Raw genomic sequence first — 27,205 nt, 5'->3', positions numbered from 1 at the left:
TAGTGACAGCTCTTTGGATCTCATATTGAGTCTACAGCAACTGATTCCAAATGCAAATGTCACACCTAGATTCAACTCCAGACCTTTTACCTGCTTAATTGATAATGAAATAACGGGGGAATAGCCCACACCTGTCCATGAAATAGCTTTTGAGTTGCTAGTCCCATTACTTTTGGCCCCTTAAAAAGTGTGAGGCACATATAGAAACCGTTGTAATTCCTACACCGTTCACTTGATTTGGATGTAATTACCCTCAAATTAAATCTGAAAGTCTGCAGTCTGCATTGTGGTGGTGAACAGAGGCCAAAATATGAAAATTCTGTCAATGTCCCAATATTTATGCACCTGACTGTATATGGAGGTGTAAATGTTGTAGGACAGGTATGTGGAGGTGTAAATGATGTAGGACAGGTATGTGGAAGTGTAAATGATGTGGGACAGGTATGTGGAGGTGTAAATGATGTGGGACAGGTATATGGAGGTGTAAATGATGTGGGACAGGTATATGGAGGTGTAAATGATGTGGGACAGGTATATGGAGGTGTAAATGTGGGACAGGTATATGGAGGTATAAATGATGTGGGACAGGTTTAGAACTTGCAGATGAAAGCTACTTTTTAAAAAAACACTTCATAGTATTTCGCAGTACAGGAAATGTCTGTAAAAACTTTAATATAATAAAAAACAAACTTTTTACCTATCATTTTATCACCATTAATATAAAAGAAATGCAAAAAATCAGTCATTTGACACCCTTTAGGAACCCCAAGTATTTTCCTTGACAGCCTATACTGTCCTGTTATGTTATACCCCTTTCACATCGCAATGCCGGATCACACTTTTCAGACTGCCAGCCCAAACCGGTTTATTCCAGGGTTGATGACATCACCGCCATCAGATGCTGAGCCGTAACTTGGGTTATCCGTTCGCACTGCAAGCAAAGTTGAACCAGTGTTCAACCCTGCTCGTGACCAGGGTTGAAATTTCAACACGGCCCTTTCACACTGCATAGTAACCTGGGTTGCTGTGCGTTCACGTGCAATAACCCGGGTTATGGCTTGTAGTGTGAAAAGGATATTAATTGCCCCTTTTTGGGGGTCCAGGATGATTTCTCCACTTTATGCACTTCTGCCAGGTCACTTAGATTTAATTAAAGATTGCATGACTTTTCTACACTCACATTTTGCAGGCACGCACATTGCTGCAATGTATGAAAGTTTCATGATGCTTTTAAAAGAACTGCCCCCATAGAGTGCTAGGACTGTAATACATTTTTATGCTGCTTTTAATTGCTTAAATAATTGCAACAACAACAGTTAGGTTACTATACTAGTAGTGGTTACTGGTACTCCCAGTGAATGGGTGCAAGTAGAAATAAGGAGGGGTTTATGCGATGTGGCAAATTCTTAAGGGAGTTTTGAAGCAGAAGTTATAAGGCATGGCCTGAGTTGCATATTTGTGGGATATTTTTCTTATTTCTTAAAATTGAAGGAAAAGAGCGGCCCTTTAGGTTTGGCGTGCCACAGCCCTAGAAGAATATGGAGGTTGCCCATCACTGTTCCACAGTGTGAAAGAATTGAAATAAAACAATTGTATAACTGTCCAGGTGTAAATCTCAATGAAGATCCATGCACAAACGCATTTTAGTTTTATTGCATTTATACAAGAACTTATAACAACCCCAGAAATATACTTCCTTTAAGTTAAAGCTGAAAGCACATGGGCTAAAGCATGATACAGTCCCTTCTGTGGTCCTTGTTCCTCCTGCAGCCTAAACAAGAAATAAAGACACACAAAGATCACTTTAATTTAGCTAAGTTTATTAAATCAGAAACTCTCAGTGAGTTTGTGGGGACCTTTAAAAAGTTCTCTGGTTGAATGGACACCTGCCATAACAGCTGCTATTAAGACTATACATTTAATGTTAAAATTGTGGAGGAAAAGTCTTACCAAGATTAGTAAGAATAGGTACCTGACTACTTGCTATTGGACAATTGGTTAGAGCAGTTTCACAGAAGCAAAGAAAATCACGTCCATAAAATAAATATGTGAACAGCAGTCTAAACTTCTTAATATTGACATTTAAATATATTTGCATTGTGCTGAAGACTGATTTATAAACACCTTTTAGGAGACAGAACAAAACATGTGGCAAGTATTTATTTTCGGTTAGTCTCTAAGCATTGTGATCTCGGAGTCAAAAACAATGTTATTTGAATCAGCACTTTTTTTTTTTAATACAGCAGCCCATCTTTCCTTAATAAGGAATGTTTTCATACATTAAAGTTTTCTTTTTTTCATCTAGAACTTTATACATACAAACTAAAATTAATGATCGAATAAAATAAGGACTTCACTGTTAGTAATGAATGAAATCCATTTAGGCTTGGATTATGTAAGAACACACGCGCACACACGCTCACAATTCTATCAACTAGAGCAGCTAGATCTTGCCTGCAAGTTTAAGGGTTCACAAAGCCCATAATGTGCAAAGAAATGCAATACAAGAATCCATGCAAAATACATATAGTAGAACAAACTGAAATAATAAAAAAAAAAAATTGTAAGGGCAAGGGAAAGAAAAACCCAAAACAAAAAACAAAAAAAAAAAAAAAAAATCAGCTTCATAAATACATTTACCCTTCCCTGCTACAAGAAACTTGTAAGCAGTAAAGGACCTAAATATGATCTGTATACAAATGGGAGTCTATAGCATTAGTTGTATACTGAGACAAATGTATTGATTCCATATCTGTGCAGTTAAGTCATGCCATCTTTGGTTGGCTGCAGTACCGAGGGGTATAAAGGGGCATAATGTTGATTTGAGAAATGTCAACTTTCTGTAGGAAGCTGAGCTTCAATGTCCACTCTACAAATGGGGCACTTTTTATTTGTGATCAGCCACTGGTCCACACACACTTGGTGAAAGAGATGCATACATGGGAGGCGCCTGTGTGAAAAAGAGAAACAGTATTTAGCTGAATGACACAGACAGCTGTAATATTTATTCCAATTTACACTTTCTATAACGCAGAGAGCGTTGGGGTTTCCTACCATTAAAGTCACACTTGGGGGTCAATCCTATTAGCCGCGATGATCTTGGCGGTGCGAATCATCGCGGCAGTGGGTGTACTTTACAGCAGCCCGGATTCGCCTAATATTGCTAGCAGCCCCATAGGGCTCCGAACAAAATCATGTAAATCCAGGCTCGGGTCGGGTAGCGAAGGGTGCAAGATGCAGTGCCGTTGCCGGCGTTTAAACGCACATCGCACCTAGTAAGATTGACCCCTTGGTGACACCTCTTGCTCTGCTGTCTCAGGAGAACTTATCACTTTGTATTAAGCCATGGAAACATATTATACAGACAACCGTTGTAGTACACCAATTTACCACAAGAATTAAACCAAAATATTTTACACCTCTACAAAACAGAAGTCACTCGAAACACAAAAGTATATCAAACGTAAAGCTATGATTAAATGAAAATATACAGTGTTTCCTTTAAACAATGGAAACACTTGTATGAAAACATACAAGGCAGATATTTCACCTGTATTTGGCATTTATAAAAATGGAGCACCACAAGACAGGCTACTATAGTCCATGGGCCTATTAACACATTTATTATGCCTGTGTGTATGCAGAGGCCTTTATAAAAGGACGTATGTATAGGATTTCACTGCTAGCATATGCTGTATGCGTGTCATTAGTCTTCACGGCGCAAAATTATGCCTAAGCCAGTGGTTCCCTCACCCTGTCCTGAAGGCACCCTAACAGTTCAAGTTTTAGGGATATACATGCTTATGAAGAGGTGACTTAATTAGTACTACATTAATTTTGATTAAACCATCTGTGAGCAACCATGGATATCCTTAGAACCTGTACCGTTATGCCGCGTATCCACTAGGTGATTTAAATGAGTGATTACGGCATTGTAATCGTTCAATCGCTCATTAATCGTGCACTATACTGTCGGACATGACCAGCGAAGCGTGCTCCCGCTGGTCGTTTCAGACATCAATCATCTCCTGAACACGCAGGTCAATCTGTCGATAACGACAGATTGGCCATGTTCAGGGATGAGGAAGGGTGCCTGCACTGAATGACATATCGTTCTGTGAAGCCGCTGCACGATTATGATGTTGTAATCGTACTGTGGTTCCTCTATTTGCTAGTGGATACGCACCTCTAGGGTGCTTTGAGGACTGAGTTTGGGAACCACTGGCCTAAGGTTTAAGGTAACTCCTCTATGTGAGCTGTGAGCACAATACACACAGGCTTAAAACATATGTAGGCCCTATCACACGCAAATAGACTTGAAAATAAACGTTCGAAAGCGTCTAACTGCTATATTACCTGACATCTTCACCTTCCTCTAATATAGAAAGGCAAATCGTACATTTTTCTTCAGTGTCCTCCTCAGTGGCTTCCTCTCCATCTTGCTTGCCATGCAGCTTCCTCTGTGAGAACCAATCAGTGGATACCTTATTAGTAGAGATGAAAGTATTGGCACACTGGATGTAGACAAGTTTCATGCATACGCATACATTTACCACATCACTGCAATATTTCACATTATGGCAGTGGTTTCCAAACTGTGTGCCGCGGCACCCTGGGGTGCCTCAGGACACTTGCAGGGGTGCCTCAGCTTGGTGGTCCAGCACCAAATCAAATCAATGTAATGTAAATATGTGGACAAACAGAAGCACAAACCTGTCCACCACCACATTACTGACCCTAAGGATGACAGGGGAGCACAATTTACTTCACTTTACTACATTTTTTTCAAACTTTTGGCTTAGGGGTGCCATGAAATCAATCCTGATAACACTAGGGTGCCGTGATTCAAAACAGTTTGGGAACCTCTACATTATGGCATTTCAGTCACGGGTAGCTGAATCTATGTAGTCAGAGTTTCAGCAAGTCAAGAGATCACAGTACCACAGGCTGTGGCTGCAACTTGGCCTTATTACTGTTAAAATTGAAACTCTAACCAGAAGCAAGGAACAAACTGAGGTAGAAAAGCATAGCAAGGCAGGACCTATGGACCATTGCATCGTTCAGACTATATCTTACACTGACCAGAACCATACTCATGAAGTTCTATATGCTTGTAGTTAACTTATGTGGACTGAATCAGGCAACATGTAACCTTTTACTACACTGAAAAACTTACTTGGCATCATGTAATAGCAACTTTTTTAATACATGAAAATAAAGTCTGTACCTTTTTGAATTTACAAAAACTGGCCATAAAATGGCATACGTATAAAAAGATTGGCATTTATACCCCCCGGTATGAAAAACAGATTTAAGAACATTATTAGATTTAAATCAATCACAGACAAAGTCATTGGCTCACCTTCTTGTATTTGTGTGGGTATGTGCACCTTTCTATAGTCCCCTGCGAAGCTCCGCGATTCACATTTCCAAGCCTCTCTTCTAGATGAATTAGCTCCTGCAAAACAAAACATCAATTGACATATTGCCGTAATCATCCCTATGTAAGTGTACACAGCGTTAGAATGTCGCAGTTACACTCCCACGTAGTGCACACCCACTTCTAAAATAACCATTTATATTTAAGCCAAACCACTCAGCATCTTAATTAGTTGAAAGCAATTAGGTCGTTAATGGGAAATTTGTATATTAAAATGATTTGTTGGCAAATGTTTGAAGTCATTAGATTCCATTGGAAAAATCACCATTTCTTTATACCCCATCACTGTCTTCTCTCCCCAATTGGTTTGAAAACCCACTGTACAGCTGAGGAAGACGCATATCGAATGAAGATGAACAGTAGAGACTCTCAGTACTGACATTTTGTCAATTTTTATTTTTTTTTAAACCGTACTACATGCCGATGGACAAATGAGATTCCAATGGGTGTGGTTTAGTAAGCATTGTGCAGAATTAACTGACTGCATGTAATATGAGAGATTTGCAACAATGCTACATTCAATTACATACAAATATGACCATATTACATTTTGTTACACCTATCCATCAACAGGAAATACATGCCTGGCATAGAGCAGTCAACTAGTTGTATGACACTGGGAGACATATTTAAATCTCTTAAGGCTGGATACACTCTGCACTAAGTGTACCCAAGCCCGACCTCGGCAGCAACGGGACCCGGAAGGGGATCTGGCTTCGGCAAGTGTGCACACTTGCCGATGCGGGCAGTGACGGCGGGGCCATGCTGCATTTGGTGGCATGGCCCTCGCTAATGGCATCCCCTATCGACTCTGCGTGTAGGGCCGACTGATGTCGCCGAGTACCAGCGGGAGCGTGCATAGTCAGCGACATAGTGGGTACACACTAGACGATGTGCCCAATATGTAGGTTCAATCTCCAGGATTGGATGACATTTCGTCTAGTGTGTACCCAGCATTAGTTTTTACTCTCCACATCCCATGCAGGATGACTTGGACTTTTAAATAAAGCCACTGAAATACAGTATAGGCACAGACCTAAGGAGATTTGCCTGGCGGATTAGAATAGGGCATAGGCGGATTAGCTTTCACATTTGTTATACAAAAGATGTGAATGATAAGTCATGTTTTTGCCATTGATGGTTATTGCACAACAAAGATGATCTCTTCCAGCTTTTTCAAGTTTAATACATTTTGTGAATGTTTTTTGCATTATGTGCACTGATTGAACTGGATCATACTATTGGAACTGTGCACCTGTCGTTTTATCTGATGTTTGAGTATTTTATATATGTTAGTGCTGCATATAATTTTGAAAAGGATTAGACTATATATTACAATAGAATTATATGTATATATTTATTATACTGTGCAACCAAGAAAAGTGGCTACACCTTTTTGTCCTATTAAAGTGTGGTGTTAATTCTGTTATCACAGTTACACAAATCTCATATATTGAAGACTAACCGGAGCTTACACATCTCACTGAACAAACGTTTATGTATTTCACTTACAAATAATGACCAAATGAAAAACTTTTTTTTTTTTTTTTTTTTTTTTACCAAAACAGCATTACACTGATTGTGCATTTGCCACTTAATACTACACTTTACAGCAGAACGCATTACTAGAAAGGAGATTGTACTTCCCTGCCCAGTGGTTCTACATCTCAAGGTCTTAAAAAAAAAAAATGGAAATAAACCAAACAATAATAAAACGCAGCAAATTGAAATTTGTGCCCATTTCTTGTGTTTTGGAAACTCAAATTAACACTCTGCATCTGATTAAGGGAATTACTTGTGTTTTTCTGTACTGAGTACTAGGAACCTCATGGAAACATTCCATAGGTATTTTGCCTATGACATGAAAGCAGAAAGCTAACATTCTGTTACAAACCTCAAAATTGCCCCTGAAAGGAACTCTGAATGACCTTCCATCCAATCCAGATGAAATGTAGCGGATGTGAGGGTAGCCCGCCATGTCTGGAACCTATTCAAATAGCAGATGTAAGTTAAACTTTAACACAACTGCTTGGAAATGATCTTACAGACCTCTTTGCTGCTAGAGGGGTTTGCAGACGGCATGAGGTGTGTACCCACCTGGCAGCAAAGTGATCAGTTTTAGTCAGAGAAAAAGATGAAAAAAAAATAATCATGAAAACAAAAAGATTTTAAAAACACACACAACTGTTGTGAAGGGCTGGGATCGGTGTCTCTTTATTGGCAGTGCAATGTGTAACTTCCTACATTAGATGTACCAATCCGCTGCAAAGACAGCTGCAGCCCCAACAAACATAGGGTTAAATCTTGAGCCCTAAACAAATGCATTAGGTGGTTCTATGGTCATAATGACAGTATCTGAGACAGAGGACGACAGGCAAAAGTGGCAACAACTGCGATACTAATTGACCCGTCTGGTACAATCACAAATCACTTATAGGTTTCAGCAAAACCAATGTGGTGGCATGTTGGCACCTACTTCTTGCCCTTCAACACACATTCATGATGCAAAGGGACAAGGCAAACTGACGTGGCAAATGGACACATTAGATTACTGCAATAGGAGCCACCACAAATCCAGTTTTTTGTTTTACCTTTAAAATGGGCCACACAAACAAGTAACACTTTTCAAGAGTGGCATTTGCCTTTTATCTCCATCACTATCCAATTTGTTACTGTGTGCACCTGCTGAAAAGCCAGTTCCATAGGACACTAGGGGGGAAAGATTCAATATGGACACTTAGGGCTAGTACGCAAGGGAAGTTTTTATCAGTCTCTGTTAAAATAAGTCTATTTGGATAGACAAGTGGAGGCATAGGGAAACCAGTAATGACTGACGCTATCGGAAAAAGCATAAATATGGACACTTTTATCCTAATAACACAAAACAAACATGGATGTTAAAGAAAAGGGCATGTTCTTTCCCATGTGCACGGTGGTACTTTCTCATAGGTAACAATGATTGCTAGTGCTCTGGCTCCTCTTTTCCATATATCGGAAGGAAAAGCACACAGTCCAGATGAATTAAAACAGATTGTTGTGCACTTAGCTTAACAGAAGGTTTGGAAGTAGACCCCTGGCCATTATATTTTAGGAAATGGAATTAAATGTAAATTTCCCAAACTCCAATTGCCCTAGTTAAATGCTATTTGGTCTTTTAATACAATCACCAATTGTGCCAACTGTGCAGTGTACAGTGGTTTACCAAAATCATTATGGAAAGGTTTTCCAGAGGACTATAATGTACATATATACTAGGTTACACTTTAGTACCGTGTTGCACAACACAACCTGAAAAAGTTAAATCTGGTTTTGACTGCTTCTCTGAAGACAGCTACTTTGTGCCATCAGTTTTGGTAGATGGATTATCCATGTAAGGAACTGGCAGTATACAGTAGAATAATAAAATGGATATTCTGTTTAAAATGAAAACCACTAAATAAATCTATAAAATGCCGAATTAGGTATGCCCTGTAATGATAAAAATGAAAATAAACGAAGTAAGTAATGTTATATGCAGGATTAAGTTCTTATGTAGTGACGTCACTGTACATAGACTTTAGAATCAGATGCAGAGTGTCAATGACTAGCAAAGAAATTAAGGGGTTCCCTAAACCCGCTAAAATAATTGGCCACCCACCCATCCGCAATATTTTTAAAGCTGCAATAATGTCAGTAATTTCATAAAAGCACAATTTCAGATTAATTTGCGTGAAGTGAACCATAAAATAGATACAACATTCTATCTCTGACACAAAGCCACAACTATACAGTGTGTTTGGTAGCTCTATTAAAACTGTACACCAGCTAGTGGTAAGGTGTACATTTACATTTCCACTCATTGCAGAGCTATAAAGACGGTGTCTGAAGTTTTTAGATTGTTGGACTGCTCTCCCTTGTGTGGTCTAACATGCGCCATGCGCTTCCCAGTGACTCTGGGCTCAAACACTGCTTCTAAAGCAAACACCTGCATTTCAGGTCTTAATTCTACATATTGCTTTTTTTTTTTTTTTAAATCCAAATTTAAATTGTGTAATTAGCAAAGTGCATACATTTCACCTGCAGTATCAAAGTTATAGTAAAATATTAAATTAATTCCTATATACATAGAACATTTTGAATAAGTAATATTGCACAGACAAAACTAATCATACAAACTATTACTAGAATAAGCATTTTCTATTTAGATATTGCTTAGATTTAAAATAATGAAAGATCTGGTAAGAATTTACCCTTGTTATCTCTCTTTCTTCGAAGTCTATAGGGTCCACAGGGTTGACCTTGGGGTGGTATAGGTTGGGAACCAAATCCAGGCACCACCCAGTTAAAGCTTTTAGCTGCCAGGATGCACTGGGTCCACTCTCCCTATAACCCCTCCCCCAAGCCAGAGGCACCTCAGTTTGTAAGTAGCCAAAGGCCGGAGGAGGCAAGAAAGAGAGAGAAGACTGGAACACTCAAGAACCATACTCACAGAGGAGGAGACGGGAAACCGGTGACCAGTAACACAGCCCATATGAAGCCAGGTGCGTCAGGGCGGGTGCCCTGTGGACCTTATGGACTTCGAAGAAAGAGATATAACAAGGGTAAGTTCTTACCATCTCTCTCATTTTCTTCTTCAGGGTCTATAGGCAGTCCACAAGGTTGACCTTGGGGATGTCCCAAAGCAGTCATTTATAAGGGTGAGGACGCTCCTGTGATGAGAGGAGAATCCGTCGCCCAAAGAAAGCATCCTGAGAGGCAAAAGGAATCCAATGCATAGATCCTTAGAAAGGTGTGGACAGAAGACCACGTGGCCACCTTGCAAGGCAGAACAGCAGAGGCCTCACAGCGAGCCGTCCACAGCCCGAGTAAAATCAGCATAAACAGAAACAGAAAAGGCCTTCCTATGTGCAGGCCCCTGAGATAAACAGACATTGGCTAGATGGCTTTGTATGTCTATCGGCCGGCCCTCCTTTCCTGTGAAATCCATAGGACTACAAATAAGGAGTCTGATGTCCTGAAGGAAGTTGAACAGACCACAAAAATCCGGAGGCTGGACCACAGTCAATGAGGCCACCCCAGCCGAGTGAACTGGAGACTGAAATGTTGGTACAATAAATTCCTGAATAATATGGATCTTAAAGAACCCTATAGGAAGAAACACAGGGCAAGTGCGACTCACAACCCTGTCTTGGTGAAATATCCAGAAGAGGGAGCCACATGAGAATGCTCCCAATTCCGCCACTCTCATGGCAGATGTAAACGCCATAAGAAAGAGTCTAAGCCATAAACCACATAAGGGTTATCAAAACTAGTGGTTCAAATGGAAGCCACAGGACGACACGAAGAACCACTGCCAAATCCCAAGGAGCCCTTTAGGGGGGGATAAAGGGAAGTAGACTTTAGAAAACACCTTGAAGGAGGGTATGGATACTCGAGAGTGGAGCAATTCCACATTTGAACTATACTGACAGTGCAGAGACCCACACCTTCAGGAAGGCCAGGCGGAGGGAGAGACCCAAGCCAGCTGGAAGGATGCCAAAACTTCTGGAAATCCTAAACACCTGAGGATCGTAACTACAGGCACGATAACATAAGAATTATGTATACGACATTCAGTGGTAGAGCCCAGCTAAAGCTGGCCTACACGTATCCCGATGATGACAGAGCCAGAGAAGCCTTAGGACCACAGTAGGGACGCAGTCAAAGACAAACGATCAAGGTCCACAGAAAGGCAAGACCCGTAGACAACAGGTCCGGATATTGAAGCAGCAGGAATGGAGTGTCAATGGGGAGACTCCGAATATCTAAATACCAGTGACATCTGGGGCAATCTGGAGCCACCAGCAGGAAAATACCTCTGTCTTGTTTGAAATTTCCGAAGACCTCGAGAAAGAAGGGAGACCGAAGGAAACAGGTATACAAAGTGGAAGGTCCCCTTTACTGATAATGCGTCACTGAAGATTGCTTCAGTACCTCTAGTTCTGGATCCTAACACCGGCAGTGTGCGATAGATTCAGAAGGCCATGAGGACCACCTCTGGTAGGCCCCCTCTGGGTCACTAGGAGTTGAAACCTCTCTTGGAGAAGAGACCAATCCCCGGAATGCACATCGTGATGGCTGAGGAAGTCCGCTTCCCAATGGAGATCTCCAGGAATGAACACTGCAGAGAAGGCCGGGAGGAGACCCTTGCACTATGTCAGAATGTGTGACATTTCTGTCATTGCTGCCCAACTACGTGTGTCTACTAGACATTATCGGACTTAACCTTTACAGGTTTACCATAAAGTATGTGTTAGGCCAGAACAAGGGCCCAAGACAGCTTAAAGTTCCAATAAGTTCGTTGGCAGGGTGGAATCGCCACCCTGTCTGAACCGTGATCCGATGGAGAAACCCGTTCCATCTGGAGAGGATCAGTTTGTGCAAAGGCCTGGAATGGAACTGAGCATATTCCACCCTTCCAAAAGGTAGACACCCTGGAATCCAGAACCCACATTACAGAGTGTAATGACACTTGTCGATTGTGGAGACATCCGTGCACTCGTAGAAGAAGAGTGGAGATCTCGTCTGACTTCAGAAGGATTCTCCGATTGTGGGCTCCCAGATGAATCATGCCCTGTGAGGGATGCAGGGAGGACTTTCTCCCCGTTAATTAACCATTTGTGCTTGTGAAGGAAAGCAATGGTTAACTTGAAATGGCTTCAAAGTACCTCGGTGATCCTGAGAGCAGGAGGCCGTCCAGATAGTCTGGCGTCGCTGAGCTGCTTCCTCTGAGTTCTCCAGGCGGCCATTTTATTTCTATGGTGCAGCAAAGAACTCCTAGGACGGCAGTTGGTCCAGTCCCCCTGCGTACCTCGCCGTCCAGATACTGGAGCATTCGGATACACTGAACAGGTGGACTGTCATAAAATCTATAAATCTGGTAAACCCCGATGAGGCTGTGGACAGTCCAAAGCCTGAAAATTGTAAGTGTTGCTGTGGCACAGCAAACCTGAGCTAACGCTGACAAGAGGGCTCTATAGGTACCCATAGGTACGTGTCTTGAAGATTCAGCGATACCATAAAATCCCCAGGTTTCAAATCTCAGATGATGGAGCGTAGGGGTTTCCTCCCGAGCCCAGGCACCTTTAGGAACTGGTTCAGGGATTTGGGACAGAGGATAGGTCAATGAGTACCATTCGGCCACTGCACCAGAAAATAAGTAGAATAACCAGTCCCTCGCTGAGATAGTGGGGCTGGCATAAATAGCTCTGCTTACCGCAAGGACTGTATAGCTTTCTGGATTTGTAAGGCCCTGTTCGGGTCTGAAGAAGGGCCTGTGTAACACCACATGTGAGGAGGCCGCCTAAACAATGAGAGGACGTACCCGTGAGACACTACAACTCCTACCTAAGCATTCGTGGTCACTTGACACCAGTACTGGGGAAACTGAAAAAGTTGGCATCTCACTCTGGAATCCCCCAGATGTAGACCTATCCTGTCAGGCTGAAGGTTTATCCTTAGGTTTAGAAGCAAGTCGTCTGAATGTATAGGTCTGCTCGGTACCGGGTATGGCAGCCCTTGTGGAAGCTGACAGCCTAGGACAAAACAGGCCTTTAGGCTGCCCCTGAGGACAAAAAGACTTAAGATTTAGTCAGAGGCCTTGTAGTGGGAGTAGCTGATGGCGGAAATCTTGCAGTTAGTGACACTGCCTATGTTGCTACAATCTAGTCAAAGTCAGGACCAAACAAGATCTTCCCAATATATGGTATCTGCACCTCTGCTTTCCAAGAGCGCAGCCATAGGGTATGGCGGCGGATACAGTCGCAGCTGAAACCCTGAAGGTTAGGAGACTGGCATAATTTTATGTGAGCGACAAAAGACATTTGATCCCTAGAAGTGTTGGAGGGAAAAAGCTTTACAAATGCATCAGCCCAGTATGCAATAGTATTAGCCAACCATGCGATAGCCATGGTAGGACGGTCAACAGCCCCTGAAAGAGAGTATAATGATTTCTAGCAAAGTTACCACCTACAGATCCGTAGAATCCGTCCGGGCAGGAATGGGAGGCATAGTAACGCTTGTAATCAGATGAGTAACATGAAAATCCATCAAATTGTTTCTCTAGAGCAAAAAAACAAACAAAAAACCACCAAATAAATTACTTTTAACAATTCCTACCTACAAAAACGGCAGAATGACATGATTCAATGTACACCATGATTTTTCTTACTCGTGATGACCCTCAGGGAATGGGAAAAATGAGGCCAAATTATTTTGTGATACCTCTTATCTGGCAATAGCCAGACCCCCGCCATGAGATCCACCCGCTGGTCAGAGACGAGGAACACAGCCGAAGACACGTTAATGCTTAAACTGAGGGTGTTTGATTTAGGTGCAGGTTCAACATTCTCTATAACTAGGATGGACTGACTGCCAGCTCCAAAGCAGGGATAATAATACTTGATTTAGGCTCCCCCTTGTGTGAGAGGGAAAGAGCCCGAAATATCATCCAGTTCACCCTATGTTAGACAGCAGAGCAAACGGGGAAGTAACCACAGGGCATTTATTACGCCATTTTGTGTTTCGTAGAAACGACATCCACCGTGGTAAACCCTGCAAGGGGAATGACAGACTGTTGTGGTACCAGAAGGAATTTTATTAATTGTGATAAACCCCGGTAGGTAGTGATAGTCTGTGTCACAGGAGTAAACCGCAAGAAACTGCGAGATACCCTGAGATGAAAGGGCAGTATGTTGAATAACCCCAAGTGAGTTACAACAATGGGGGCCGCTAGGCGATCCGCAATGGAGGCCAGGATCCTGAGAAACAAAACTGCCCAAGGGGGTTGTGTAAGGGTCCCAGCACCAGATGGTGCCGCATACATAACCTTTTTTGAGTCAAATCTTCCGCACTAATACCTGCAGTCCATGACTTGAGGGATAGTACCAATGGGTGCAGTATCGTACTCTATGGTCAGACCTATCTGATTAACTATCTTTGCGGAAATATTAAGCAGCACTATACTGGTCCTGACTGACGCTAAGATTAGCTGCAGGCACCCATTGTCAGCGTATGCAACACACAGTTCCACCTAAAATATGGCAACGTGCAGCACGCAACAGTATGTGACAAACCTCACAAATATTGACGACAAGTATATATATATATAAATAAAAATAAATATATATATATATATATATATATATATATATGAGGTCTCAGAACCTGCATTAGGGCAGATTTTAAAGAAAAGGGATAGATATACACTGACAGGTGGAAGTAAAAGCACAGACAGTCAGCACTAGCACAAGTCACAAACAATGGAGAGAGAGAGAGAGAGAGAGAGATCTATATATATATATATATATATATATATATATATATACACATATACACACACACATATATACACACACACTCACACACACCCCATATAATAAACTGCAAATGGCACTACAATCAACTGCCCAGATTCTGGGAAGGCTATAGCGCTGTGTACACCGACCCAAATGGCAAGGTACGCAGGGGGACTGGACCAACTGCCATCCTAGGAGTTCTTTGCTGCACCACAGAAATAAAATGGCCGCCTGGAGAACTCAAGAGGAAGCAGCTCAGCGACGCCAGACTATAGCACTGAAAGGTGCGCTGAGCTGAGGGGAAGAGCCACTACAACAGTGAAGGCTGCCTCCCCTAGCCGGCTATTTACCCCTGGGACGCCGGTTCCCTGCGCCGATCTTGAAGTCCCTGGTGGTCTAGTGGACATGCGGGGTATGGGGGGGGGGGGGGGCCCGCCGCTACTGCCAGCGCCTCTGGTCTGTTCCCAGAGACATCGGACTGCATTTGAAATGCGCGGATCACCGAAAGCTGTGTCCCACTCGATCCGGCAGCAGTCCTGGGCGCCCGCAGAGTCTGGCTAGTACAGACTCTGGGGTCCCGCCGAGATCCCCAGATCTGTACTGGCGTCTCAGCGCCAGCGGGGTGACGGAGCGGCAGCTTGGACGTCCTATGGACAGTCCGACTCTGCCGCTCAAGAGTCTAAAAGTAAATAGAAAAAACCCTTAAACTCATAAAATAAAGCTTAGGGGCTGCTAATCAGCCCCCTGCGATAACGATGACCCGACTCCGGCCAGGCACCAACTTAAAACTGAGGTGCCTCTGGCTTGGGGGCGGGGTTATAGAAAGAGTGGACCCAGTGCATCCTGGGAGCTAAAAGCTTTAACTGCGTGGTGCCCGGATTTGGTTCCCAACATATACCCCCCGCAAGGTCAACCCTGTGGACCCCCTATGGACCCTGAAGAAGAAATATAGCGCCATCTTGGGTGAACATACGTATAAAACTTTGAATAAGAGCAGAGTTCCTAAAAAAGTTACAGTTCATTGGATTCAGAAATTAGCATTAATAACTGGTTTGGCAACTATAATAAGAGTATCAGGACAAGAGGTAGGTACTGTACCTACAATGCCCCCTGATGGTACATTAAAAACATTAAACTGGTATTACGGCTAGGTTACATGGCTGAAACGCGAAGGGACTAGAGTATACATCAGGGGTGGGGAACCTTTTTTCTGCCGAGGGCCATTTTGATATATATAACATTATTTGCGGGCCTTGGGCAGGCCACGCCACGCCACGCCACCTCTGTGTAATGTCAGACGGTTGGGGCCACAATTGCCAGTTATTACAGCAATGCCTAGAGCATCCTGAGGATGCTCCGGGGAGCTGTAAGGACAGCGGTGTGACCGTCTGAAGTGTCCTAAGCACACTCCGGGCGGCACTACTGCATAGATTCTGGCTGAGGGTGCCATTCTAGGCACCCTGCTAGCCAGATGGGCTAGTAGAAAAAAGCTCAGAGGACCAGACCAAATGATTCCGCAGGCCTTATACGGCCCCCGGGCTTGAGGTTCCCCATCCCTGGTTTACATCAATGATCCTGATTTTCAGTACACGCTGCTTTCCTATTGGTCAGGTGTGAAACAAAAACCATCAATAAGACAATGCTACATTTTGATACTTCTGTGAAATAATACTCTACAAATAAAGTCGTACAGATAGTAATACTATATTGTGAAGACTATTCCATTCACATTACATTTTACAAATACAGAAAATATACAGCACTGTAGGAATAAGCATAGCGAAAGCAGGCACTAATCGGCTTAGAAAGAAATATCTATACGTACAAGAAAAAAAAAGCAGAAAGGCATCTTAAAACTATAAAACTTCATTAACACTTATCAAATCATTTGTGGATGTTAAGGTTTTTAATTTTCTGTAATGATGAAAAAGGCTGCTGAACACACGGTACGATCTGCACAACCAACGATATTGCTGAACGATTTCGTTGGACTTTTCTGTAGTGCAGGACAAACGATATTGGGTGTACACACTGAGATATATCTATGATAGATATCTTTCAGTGAAGTCATCCTGCCACATCTCTATACAGGCAAAACTTGACGATACCGTCCAAGTTGGCCTGCATGTACGGACAACCATAGATATCGTTACAGTCCATGCGGGAACGCACATCGTTGGTCGCTCGCTGCATAAAACTGAATGATATGAACGATTAATCATTGAACGATATCGTTATCGTTCATAGATATCGTACCATGTGTACGCACCTTAAGATTAGGAACAAATTTGTGGGATTTTGGCAGCCCCAGAACTTTCATTGTGGGTAGTTTTAACTGTGACACTCTACAGTACTTTTCTATAAATTGGTTAGACAGTCTCTAATATTCATTGTTCATCTGCCGCAGACTTGTATGGGAAATAGGTTTTTTGTTGTGTTTAAGAACTACAATATTTTGCTACAAATGATTGTTTTTATAGCAATAAGCCCAAATGTGACACCCATCACTCTGACATCATCAATTTTCACAGTGAACATATCTTACCATTAAGGGAAGAGCCCCAATCTGCAAGTGGTGAAGCCTAGGAGGTGGATGGTAGTGAGCTAAATGGGGATGTAAAGGACCTGTTTGGTAGGGGGCTGCAGTCACTCCAGTTTCAATTGCTATCTCCCTGTAAGAGTCAAAACAAAAGAATTACTTATTTATTAAGTAACAGATGCTGGACATGGGCATAAAGATATGAAGGTATGGCTCCGGTTTACAAGAATTTATCCAAATTACCTCTAGGGGGCGTGGCCTTTCAGTGGAGAGACGTGGCCTCACAGCACACCCACCTTTCCATCATTCTAGGGGGTGTGCCCAGCACTCACAGAAATGCTGGGCTGCCCCCAAGCCAACCCCGCACTGTGGATAGCATCTATTCACCCTCTACTGACTGCTCCCATCCACTTTATTACTTTTAGTACTGTATCAAACCCGCAATATGTTAAACACGTTTAATACCTGGGAGATAAAATTGTACTAATTCCGTTAAAGAAACTAATAGATATATATATATATATATATATACACACATATATAGATTTTTATATATATATATATATATATATATATATATATGTATATATATATATATATACACATACATATATAGATTTATATATATATATATATATATATATATATATCTATATATATATCAATATATATATATATATATCTATATATATATATATCAAACTCGTTGGACCGGCACTCAGCTAATCTGAGTAAATGGTGCTTCAGTGCCCTCAGGGTGTAAATGTATAAAGCAGCAGAAGACGACGGCACCTGAAGATTTGAATGAATGTTATTTACTGTGCTCCTCACACATGTTACCGACGTTTCGGGGCCACACGCCCCTTTGTCAAGGTGAATTCACCCCTTCACAAAGGGGCGTGTAGCCCCGAAACGTCGGTAACATGTGTGAGGAGCACAGTAAAGAACATTCATTAAAGTCTTCAAGTGCCGCCGTTTTCTGCTTATATAGATTATATAAATAATACACATATACACACACATACAGACACATGTATATTCCAGCTTTCCACCTACAGCAGTAGGTTACCCAAATATGCTCCATAACTTAAAAAAAATCACACTGATAAAAATAAGAATATAGGCAACAAGGTTAATATGGAATAAATAAAATTACATTTTTACCAGGTGCTACAGCATCTATATCCAACTAATACAGGGTGCTACCAAAATAAGCTAATGTAGCTTTTCTGTAATACTACTATGGCCAATTAAAGTTCCAATGTATGGAGTCTGGATACTTACCAAGCTGACCGGTCAGGAGCCTGCCTGGGATGTGAGGACATGGTCTGTGGCACATGAATATGGTGACCATGGCCATAATTTGGATGCATTCTGTGCGGATGTGGAGGTGGCCGCTCATGCGCACGTCTAGAGAGATACAACAGGCAATAAATATCTTTTGGCAGCACAGTAGGGGGGACAGATTAAGGGGTGGTAGATGGTTGTGGGGAAATACGCACGTTGGATGCTGCATCAGGCGCCGTCTTTGAACTTCCATTCTTTGAATAACTTCATGAGGGTGCAACCTCTGTGTTGCAGGTGCTGTTGCAGAGATATGATGGGACAAGGACTGGTGGGAGGTGGAGAGATGCTGAGGGAGAGGAGCAGCAGCACTTGTGAAATGGTGGGATGGAGGTGGTGGAGGCACGGGATGCGTGGAAGAAAGGCTGGGGAGAGATGGGTGAAAAGGGGGTACTGGATGAGCAATAACATAGTCCATCTGAGGAGGTGGTGGTTGCGGTGGTGGATTGGCATGTGAATGAGGGCAGCCAGATGGCTGGTGATGGAGAGGCCTTGTAAGCGAAGCATCTACAAAGCAAACACAATAAGAAAGTTCATGACATGAAAATTCACACACTGTACAGATAATTAATGAAATACAAATAGCACACAAACAACTTCTATGTATATAAAATCTACTGTAATGGTGCGTACAGATCGTTGGTCGATAGATATCGATCATCCAGCACACCACCAATACACCAACGACTAGAACGACCCACGATCAACGATCGCGGGTCCCTGTAGTAACCTGGTCGATATTGACCAGGTTGGCCTGTATGCACGGGCGATGGTCGATATCAACCATACATGCCCGCGCATCGCAGGTCGATGGTGGCCGAAAAATGCACGCTATGAACGATATTGATAACAACAATATAGTTATCGTTCATATCGTCCATTTTAATCGTACAGTGTGTACACACCATTACTCAGGGTCTCAAACAATTCTTACACATACAGTACACTCTGAAAAAATGCTGCACTCCTCCTTTTTTTTTGTAAGGTTTACAAACCATTTTTATCATGATAAAACATCTGAATGTTTGCGAGTGGTGCTCCACAGAATTCTATATACTTTCAACTGTAAGCAAAGTGACATCAATGATACTGTGAATAGCTATAGTAGGACTTTTATTCAGTTTGTATCCTAATTCAGGAAAACAATCTTTTCTATGTTAGTCATCATTTTACTCCAGTAAAAAGCATTGCGCACAATTGCAGTGATCACCAACATGCTTCTTTAACACTTAACTGGCTAGGAATTGCGGTTTGTGATTATTGATTGTTCAGTCTGATGCAATAAATTCTTATCACCAAATTGGCCATGTTGTACAGTCATAAAGCAGTAATGCATGGTTTATAAGCAGAGAATATGGGATTTTCCTTTGCAAACCGTACATTCACCTCACCTACCAAATAACCACACCTGGTGAACCTGTCCTCAGTGTTTAGTCAGATTGCCACACAACCAGCTGGTCTACAATTGGACCAATCATACCTACAGTGATTTGTGGCATGTTAACATAATAAATAACCTAAAAAAAGCAGAGTGGAAACCCAATTTCTAGACTACATTTATTATGCATTTAAATATTAATCTTCTTATTTAAAGTAATCTTCATATTCAAGTGAGTTTTGCCTGCATTACCTTATGCAATCCCTACGGCAGGTATCACAGTAAGTGCTATAACACAACTTGGCACGGTCTGCTTCTCCAGTATATATGAACAAACAAACTATTTGGAGATCACAAATTCTGATCATCTGTAAACACACCTAATATGTATCAAAGCCATAAAGGACAAAACTTTGCATGTTAAAAACTACAAATGGGTTAAGAAACTGTACTAGAAACATTAAAAGGTGTTCTTGTCACAGGAGTCCACTTTACAGATATACCTACATGGAGAATGCATGTAATGCCGACAAGAGGAGAGAGAAGTCTGGGGAGGTGGCTGTGCCTGGGCTACAAGGCTAGGCCCGAAGCCATCGATAGCTATAGTTTGTGGTGTATTGGCAGCTGTCTGATGTCCATAAACAGTAGATCGTGATGACGAGCCAGGACAGCAAGGGTCAAAAGCAGAGGTGCTATGAAATCCAACACTTCCGTGGTTTCTTATACCATTATTGCTGAGGTCCACAGGCAAGGCTTGCTGCAATGTAAATGATACAGCCATTAGACAGTCTGACTGCTCCAAGTTGATAAAGAAAAAGAAAACAAACAAGGTGCTATACAATAAAAGGGAAGCATTAGTTGTAGACCACTAAAAGGTAGACAACTCTGGAATAAAACACTAGAGATAGCCTTATATGGATGATGTTACACATGGTGGTTTCTCTTAAGAAGTTGTAGGTCTTTGCAAAAGTTCTAAATTCTTTTTGCTATAGTCACATGGGCATCTGATGAGGCTGCCATTTATTACACTCCTGTAAAATACCTTAATAAATCATACCTGCTACTGTCATGTAGACAAGTAAATGTAGCACTTAGAACATGTTACGTGACAGGAACACACTGTAAATGTAGAACATGTAGGGGTATGAGTGCGGGTTTAGAGAAGTGGATATGTTTCCCATAGCAACCAGATTCTAGCCATTATCTTCTAGAACAGGGATGGGCAATAAGCGGCCCTCCAGGTGTTGAACTACAAATCCCAGCATGCCTTGCAACAGTATTAGCATGGCCAAATAGCAAAACTGTTGCAGGTCATGCTGGGATGTGTAGTTCTACAAAGCTGGGGGACCGCTTATGGCCCAGCCCTATTCTAGAAGGTGCTATATAAAAGTAGAAATTGATTGGTTGCTATGGGCAACATCTCTACTACATAAGACCCACATTTTAGTAAATATACTCTGTAGTCTGCATAACTATTAGTTATATCAGCATTCATGTAATATGAACTCACAAGCTTTGCTCCACAGAACATTCCCATAGTCTTATTTGACAAATCAGTATGTTACACAGCTCAACCGATACCGAATTACATGCTAGCATAAAAAGCCATTCGAGGCAAAATGCCAATACAAATATAAAAGTGTCTATGTTGCCCTTTATACGCAAAACAAATCAGAAATGGAAATGCTAAATTATTTGGACATGCATTTTGTGAGGACTCTTACCGGGTCATGATAGGTGGCAGCAGAGCTGCTAGTCGCTCCGCAAGGTGGCGGCACGGGAGCATTTCTTTCCACGGGACAATGAGAGTCCGGGAAAGAAGGAGGAGATAGAGGAACAGCAGGGTGAGACGTATGATGGTGGTGATGATGGTGATGTGGAAAGTGGTGACTGTGAGCTGGATAACAACTTGAATGAGCGTGTCCGAGGACATGGGGATTCTGTGCAGATCCTCCACAGGGTGAATGCTCGGGGCAGCAAGATGGTAAACGTGGCATTGCTGGAGTGCCACAATCTGCAGCACCCGTAGTCCTTCTGCTGTCATCTTCAAGAGGAATACATATCAATGTTAATACCTTACAAGTGTATTGCATCATTAACCTTAAGTGTACATACTGATTCAAAGAAGATATTGTACAATGGGCTTCAAGAATGTGACCCTCTGCATAAGTGTGGTTACATGTGGTTCTAGTTTCAGATTTAACATTTTTAGACTGTGTATTGCTGTAATGTAATACTCTAGTCACAGTCAGACTATTCTATTCCACTTTTTCTTCCCATTTACCTATCAACAATTTACTTTCGTCAGATTTTGTAAAAAAAAAAAGCAAAAAAAAAAGCAACTAGATTATAATCAAATAAAGCATCATATAGTGAAGACCCACATAAAGAACCTTGCACTGAAGTACTATAGGTTGAGTATCCCTAATCCAAAAAGCTCCACAATCCGAAACGGTAGCAGAGATATTGACTCCTTTGCTTTCCAATGGTTCAAAGTACACAAACTTGGTTTCATGTACAAAATTTTATACAGTTACTTTCAGGCTATGTATATATGAAACATACATTAATTTCGTATTACGATTTGGGTCTCATTCCAAAGATATCTCATTATGTATATGCAAATATTCCAAAATCCAACATCCAAAACACTTGACCCTAGTATTTCAGATAAAGAATATTCAACATGTACTTTGATTGAGCATGTCACGCACAACCACTACATCCCCCATAGCTTTCTTTATATAGTTGCTAAGTAGCTAGTAAATCATTATTTGGGCATTACATGAAAATATCAACTTATTTCCACCTATGGAAAGTTACAAACATGAAAAACTAAAATTATTCTGCGGTTTCATGACCAATAGATACATTATACTTCTGAAACACTTATGCGATATGCACCTTGCGACGCGACAGCTGATCCTTTGGCCGACATATTGGGCGGTCCCCACACACGGAGTGATCCGCCGCCACCCTGCATGGGATTGTACATTGCATCACCAGATCTTATTTGCAGCATGTAAGATCTGGAGGAGCGATGTACGATTCCACGGGAGCTCGCACTAGCTGATATCATGTCCCTATGGTGAGAAATAGCAGCGATATCATACCAATCTATCATATCGGCTGCTGTATCTCACCGTATATGGGGGCCTTTACTGAGTACATCACTAATGAGGAAGTCATAGATAAGATATTTTCTCATTACCAGCTGCAAGAGAAGAACTCCTATCTCATTACTTGGAAGGTTGATAAAATTTGCAGTAATCATGGTTGTTAAAAACGGTTACTAAATACAAAATGAAACATTTTATTCAAGTCTAACCCTACGACATGAAATGACAATGCAACATGTACACGGCTTCAAAGCACAATGCTGTAGAACACAGTGCATTGCCCTTATTCCACTCATTGCTATTTTTAAAGATCAGTTTGAGTAACAGGGGTTTACTCAACTGATAGAGGGAATAAGCTCTAACAGGCCCATACCAACAGGCACACAAAACAGATGTTTAACACTACATAGTGGATATAAAGCCTCAATCTCAATCAAGAATAAGCATAAAACAAAAACAAAATACAGCTGCACAGAAAAGATTTTTTTATAACTGTCAAAAATAACATCCAAAACAGGACTTGCTAGAAACACTATGGGGGGGAATTCAATTGAAAGTTAAGTTTAATAGCCGTGGGAGGGAGCTCCCAAAGCTATTCAATTCAATGCGGTGTTTGGGCAGGCTAAGGATTTCTTCTCGCACCCCCCTGGGGATGAGAGGAGAAATCAGACAAAAGTGCCAGGTGCGCAGCTGTTTTCCTGCTTAGCGCAGAGAATGTCGGATCTCGCACCTAAATACCCAGGTTAAGTTTCGAGAACCGGCATTCTCCGACATAACAGCACACTGAATTGAATAGCTCCGAGAGCTCCCTCCCGGCGCTTTTCAATTCGCGTTGAATTGAATTCCACCCAGTGACTTAAAAAGCCTTTTAGGAGCACCAATAACTCAAAGCAACAACTGGACACAGCCCTACACCTAATCATATCTCTCCCCAGAACACAGCCCTGCACCTACCTCCATTTCTCCCCAAAACACAGCCCTACACCTACCTCCATCTCTCCCCAAAACACAGCCCTGCACCTACCCTCCCCATCTCTCCCCAGAACACAGCCATGTCCTTACAATAGAATATAGCACAGATCACCTCCCATTATTAGAAGACAAACAAAATCCAACCCTTCTTCCACTACCACCAATTTTCGAATGACCAACATTTCATCCATTACCATATCCTTTTAGAAGTCTTATACTCATTGTTGTGAGTGTAATAAACACGTCCCTAGACACTTTATTAGGCTATGATATATACATATTAAGTCTGGACAATACTCAAGATCAAGGGAACCATGGCAAGAATCTTCTCACAATTGTCTAACCAAAATAACTGCTTATTAAGCACTTGCCTGGCGCTGTCGCATCATTAGCGACCATGCCAGGCTGTGCGTTCATTGACATGGTCACAAACAATGCAACCAGTCAAAAACATCCACTGGACAGCTGCCAGAAGATAATCTTTAAGCAGCCGCCAATGGCAGAGGTACCTCCCAGCCCCTCTGCATCCCTCCCCCAGTGTCTGCCGTGCAGCCAATCAGGCAGAAAAGCAGAACCCCCCCCCCTCCCCACTTGGCGTCTGCACGAGACGCAATCACTGGGAAAACATAAAATGATGCAGCCCTTAGGCCCCAAGTGGGTTCTTGTGTACTTTATGGACTAATTGCAGAAAGAACCCAATGAATGTTTTAAATGGTACTTGTGTACTTTATGTACACAAGTACCGAAAGTTGTCCCCACCTAAAGAAGAAAGTTGTCCCCTCGCGGGCTCACCACGCTTCAGGCTTGGTGGCTCGCTACGCTTGTGACAAGGTTATATTCCCCCTCTGTGCCCACTTGGATGGTAGGGAATGACGCTGGACATTGGGAATGACGCTGGACACTGGCTTATGACTTCAGGGTCCTCTCCGTGAAGGGGATTTAGACATTACCATGATTGACAATAATAATAAGTGTAGGACACTTGGGTTCTCTCTGCAATGAGTCCGTAAAGTACACAAGTACCCCCAAGTGTATACCCGGCAGCTGCTCAGATGAGCAGCACCAGGGGAACGGCAAAGCCGTGATAGTCCTATATTTCGCTGTTAGATATTAAATCAGTATTTATTTTTTTTATAAAATTGTGTTGGATAAGTTATAAATAGATGTTATTGACCTAATTTAATCATTAAAAAAATAAAAAAAAATTCTAAGTGGTTTTTGGAAAACATATTAGCTAGTTAAGTTATTAATGCTCTCTACAGTTCTTCACTCTAGTCTGCCACAATTTAGGATGTACTGGATAAGCCGTTTAGGATATTGTGTATACTGCATTGCATCAATTTTTTCACAAACGTGAAGTGCTTACACAAATTAAACTAAAAGGAGAACTAAAAATATCATTTACTTATCCTTTTTTTTATAATGCAGTTATAAATAAAGAAAATGATAATCATAATAATAAGAATAATAAAGCACAGGAGTAAGGACTTATAATAAGGGCATTACATGATAACATTTTGCTTTGTACATCAAATCTATATTACAAGTAACAGTACTAAAAGCAGGAGCTAAAACTGCAAAAATGACGCAGTTAACCTGCATTTGCAGGATTTTCAATAGCTTTGCGATCTCTGTGACCTATAGAGAGGTCTTGGGACATAGCGTGCTCTGCAGTGTATTCATTAAAATTAATGTTGATGTATCTGCTTGAATTTTTCGTAAGAAAACTGGGGCAAAATTGCAACCTGTTCACCAGGTAGTGAGTATGGTTTAAACAAGATTTAATGGACTCACCTGCTGTCAAGCTTGTTGTACTGTTACTAGGGGTGACGGGAGAAGTCTCAACTGTGGAAGCTTGAGACCCTGAGGGTCCTAAAATAGCATCAGAGGCCAGCTCTGAGATGGATGTACTACTGGAAACAGCGCTGACAGGCTGGGACTCTAGCCTGATAGGGGTAGTTGGCACAACTGTAGGATCTAAGCAAAAAATGATTATTACAAAGCTAAATGAATCATCACGATCACAAAGCAAGTCAAAGCAGACAACCAGGCGAGATATGAGATAAAGGCATGGCTAGGTGAGCAGACCAGTCACAGATTGGGCACAATACAAATGCTCCCTAATCTCTTTCATACCAGTATGCAGCAATTACACAGGTGCACGAACTCTCACTAATTCCCTTCAACACCTGTCAGTCATTATTACAGTGCCAAAACAGAACCATAATGAATGAATGATCCAAAAATAAATAAAACTAGTTCATTCCGTATAAACACTTACTTCCTCACTGCTATTACTATTTAATTCCACACTTTATATACAGTGCTACTACTATTATTAACAGTGCTGGGGGTGCAGAGAAAAAAGAAGATACACAATCCTATTTACTGCGGTTTGTGACTGCAAATAAGAATCATTAGGTTTGCTTGGTTTTATCTAAACTTGCTGCAGTATTGTAGGTAGTTATGTTTTATGTGACTACAGACAGTAATAAACACCCAATGCAGTACCCTGAAAGCAATCTCCTCTACAACTAATAAAGACTTTCCAAAACCCATATTTAATAAGAACTGTTAAACATTTCCCTTTGTGGCTAAAGACACATGACAACGAAACAAAGGAAAAAGTTACTAAAAGTAAATAAAACAATTAGTGTGCAGGTGTGGAAGTCATACACACCGTCTTCATCTACAGTCAGGTCTACAACTTCAGTTGCATTTTGTCTTAGAGGCTGGATAACGGTGGAAACCCGACTGCGACTTCTGTGCTCCTGGGTTCTTCCAGATTGTGAGTTTGAATTTTGGCCCCAGGGAGACCGCGAGTGTCCAAGTGCAGAACGAGATCTGAGAGAGAAAGTAGAAGGTGGGGTGGTCAAGGTTAAGCAAACCTTAGTATTTACATGCTTTAAAACAGACTTTCAGCGAAAGTAAAAAAATAAATGAACTAAAAACCTGATATTATACTTCTATAGTACATACCAGCATATTCTGTTGCGCTTTACAATTAGCAAAAACACTAAAAACAACCTGGATAATAACAGACAGAGGGCGCAGCTCGCAAGCTTACAATCTATAGGGAAATAGGCATTGATACACAAG

At 41.7% G+C, this 27,205-nt stretch overlaps 1 protein-coding gene across 6 annotated transcripts in view; it reads right to left on the bottom strand.

The window, feature by feature from the left end:
- Nucleotides 1-1,803: 1,803 nt before the first annotated feature.
- Nucleotides 1,804-27,205, bottom strand: part of RNF111 (ring finger protein 111) — a 70,195-nt gene continuing 44,793 nt past the window's right edge. For 3 of the 6 annotated variants that reach the window (XM_088445360.1, XM_088445342.1, XM_088445351.1), the window contains exons 4-14: nucleotides 26,787-26,950; nucleotides 25,901-26,083; nucleotides 21,740-22,059; nucleotides 20,523-20,772; nucleotides 18,796-19,144; nucleotides 18,578-18,703; nucleotides 17,300-17,426; nucleotides 7,335-7,427; nucleotides 5,363-5,458; nucleotides 4,357-4,484; nucleotides 1,804-2,950 (exon numbers count right to left, since the gene is read on the bottom strand). In XM_088445360.1, coding sequence (XP_088301486.1) covers nucleotides 2,833-2,950; nucleotides 4,357-4,484; nucleotides 5,363-5,458; nucleotides 7,335-7,427; nucleotides 17,300-17,426; nucleotides 18,578-18,703; nucleotides 18,796-19,144; nucleotides 20,523-20,772; nucleotides 21,740-22,059; nucleotides 25,901-26,083; nucleotides 26,787-26,950 — 1,954 coding nt within the window. In that variant the 3' untranslated portion in view covers nucleotides 1,804-2,832. The remainder of the gene's footprint in view (nucleotides 2,951-4,356; nucleotides 4,485-5,362; nucleotides 5,459-7,334; nucleotides 7,428-17,299; nucleotides 17,427-18,577; nucleotides 18,704-18,795; nucleotides 19,145-20,522; nucleotides 20,773-21,739; nucleotides 22,060-25,900; nucleotides 26,084-26,786; nucleotides 26,951-27,205) is intronic. The other 3 variants (XM_088445370.1, XM_088445380.1, XM_088445390.1) reach the window with 3 other exon arrangements.

Source organism: Taudactylus pleione, unplaced genomic scaffold (assembly GCF_031769625.1).
Source record: "Taudactylus pleione unplaced genomic scaffold, aTauple2 ptg000019l, whole genome shotgun sequence".
Taxonomy (NCBI): domain Eukaryota; kingdom Metazoa; phylum Chordata; class Amphibia; order Anura; family Myobatrachidae; genus Taudactylus; species Taudactylus pleione.
Note: the sequence above shows the minus strand (reverse complement) of the source record. Positions and strands in the feature narration are given on the sequence as shown.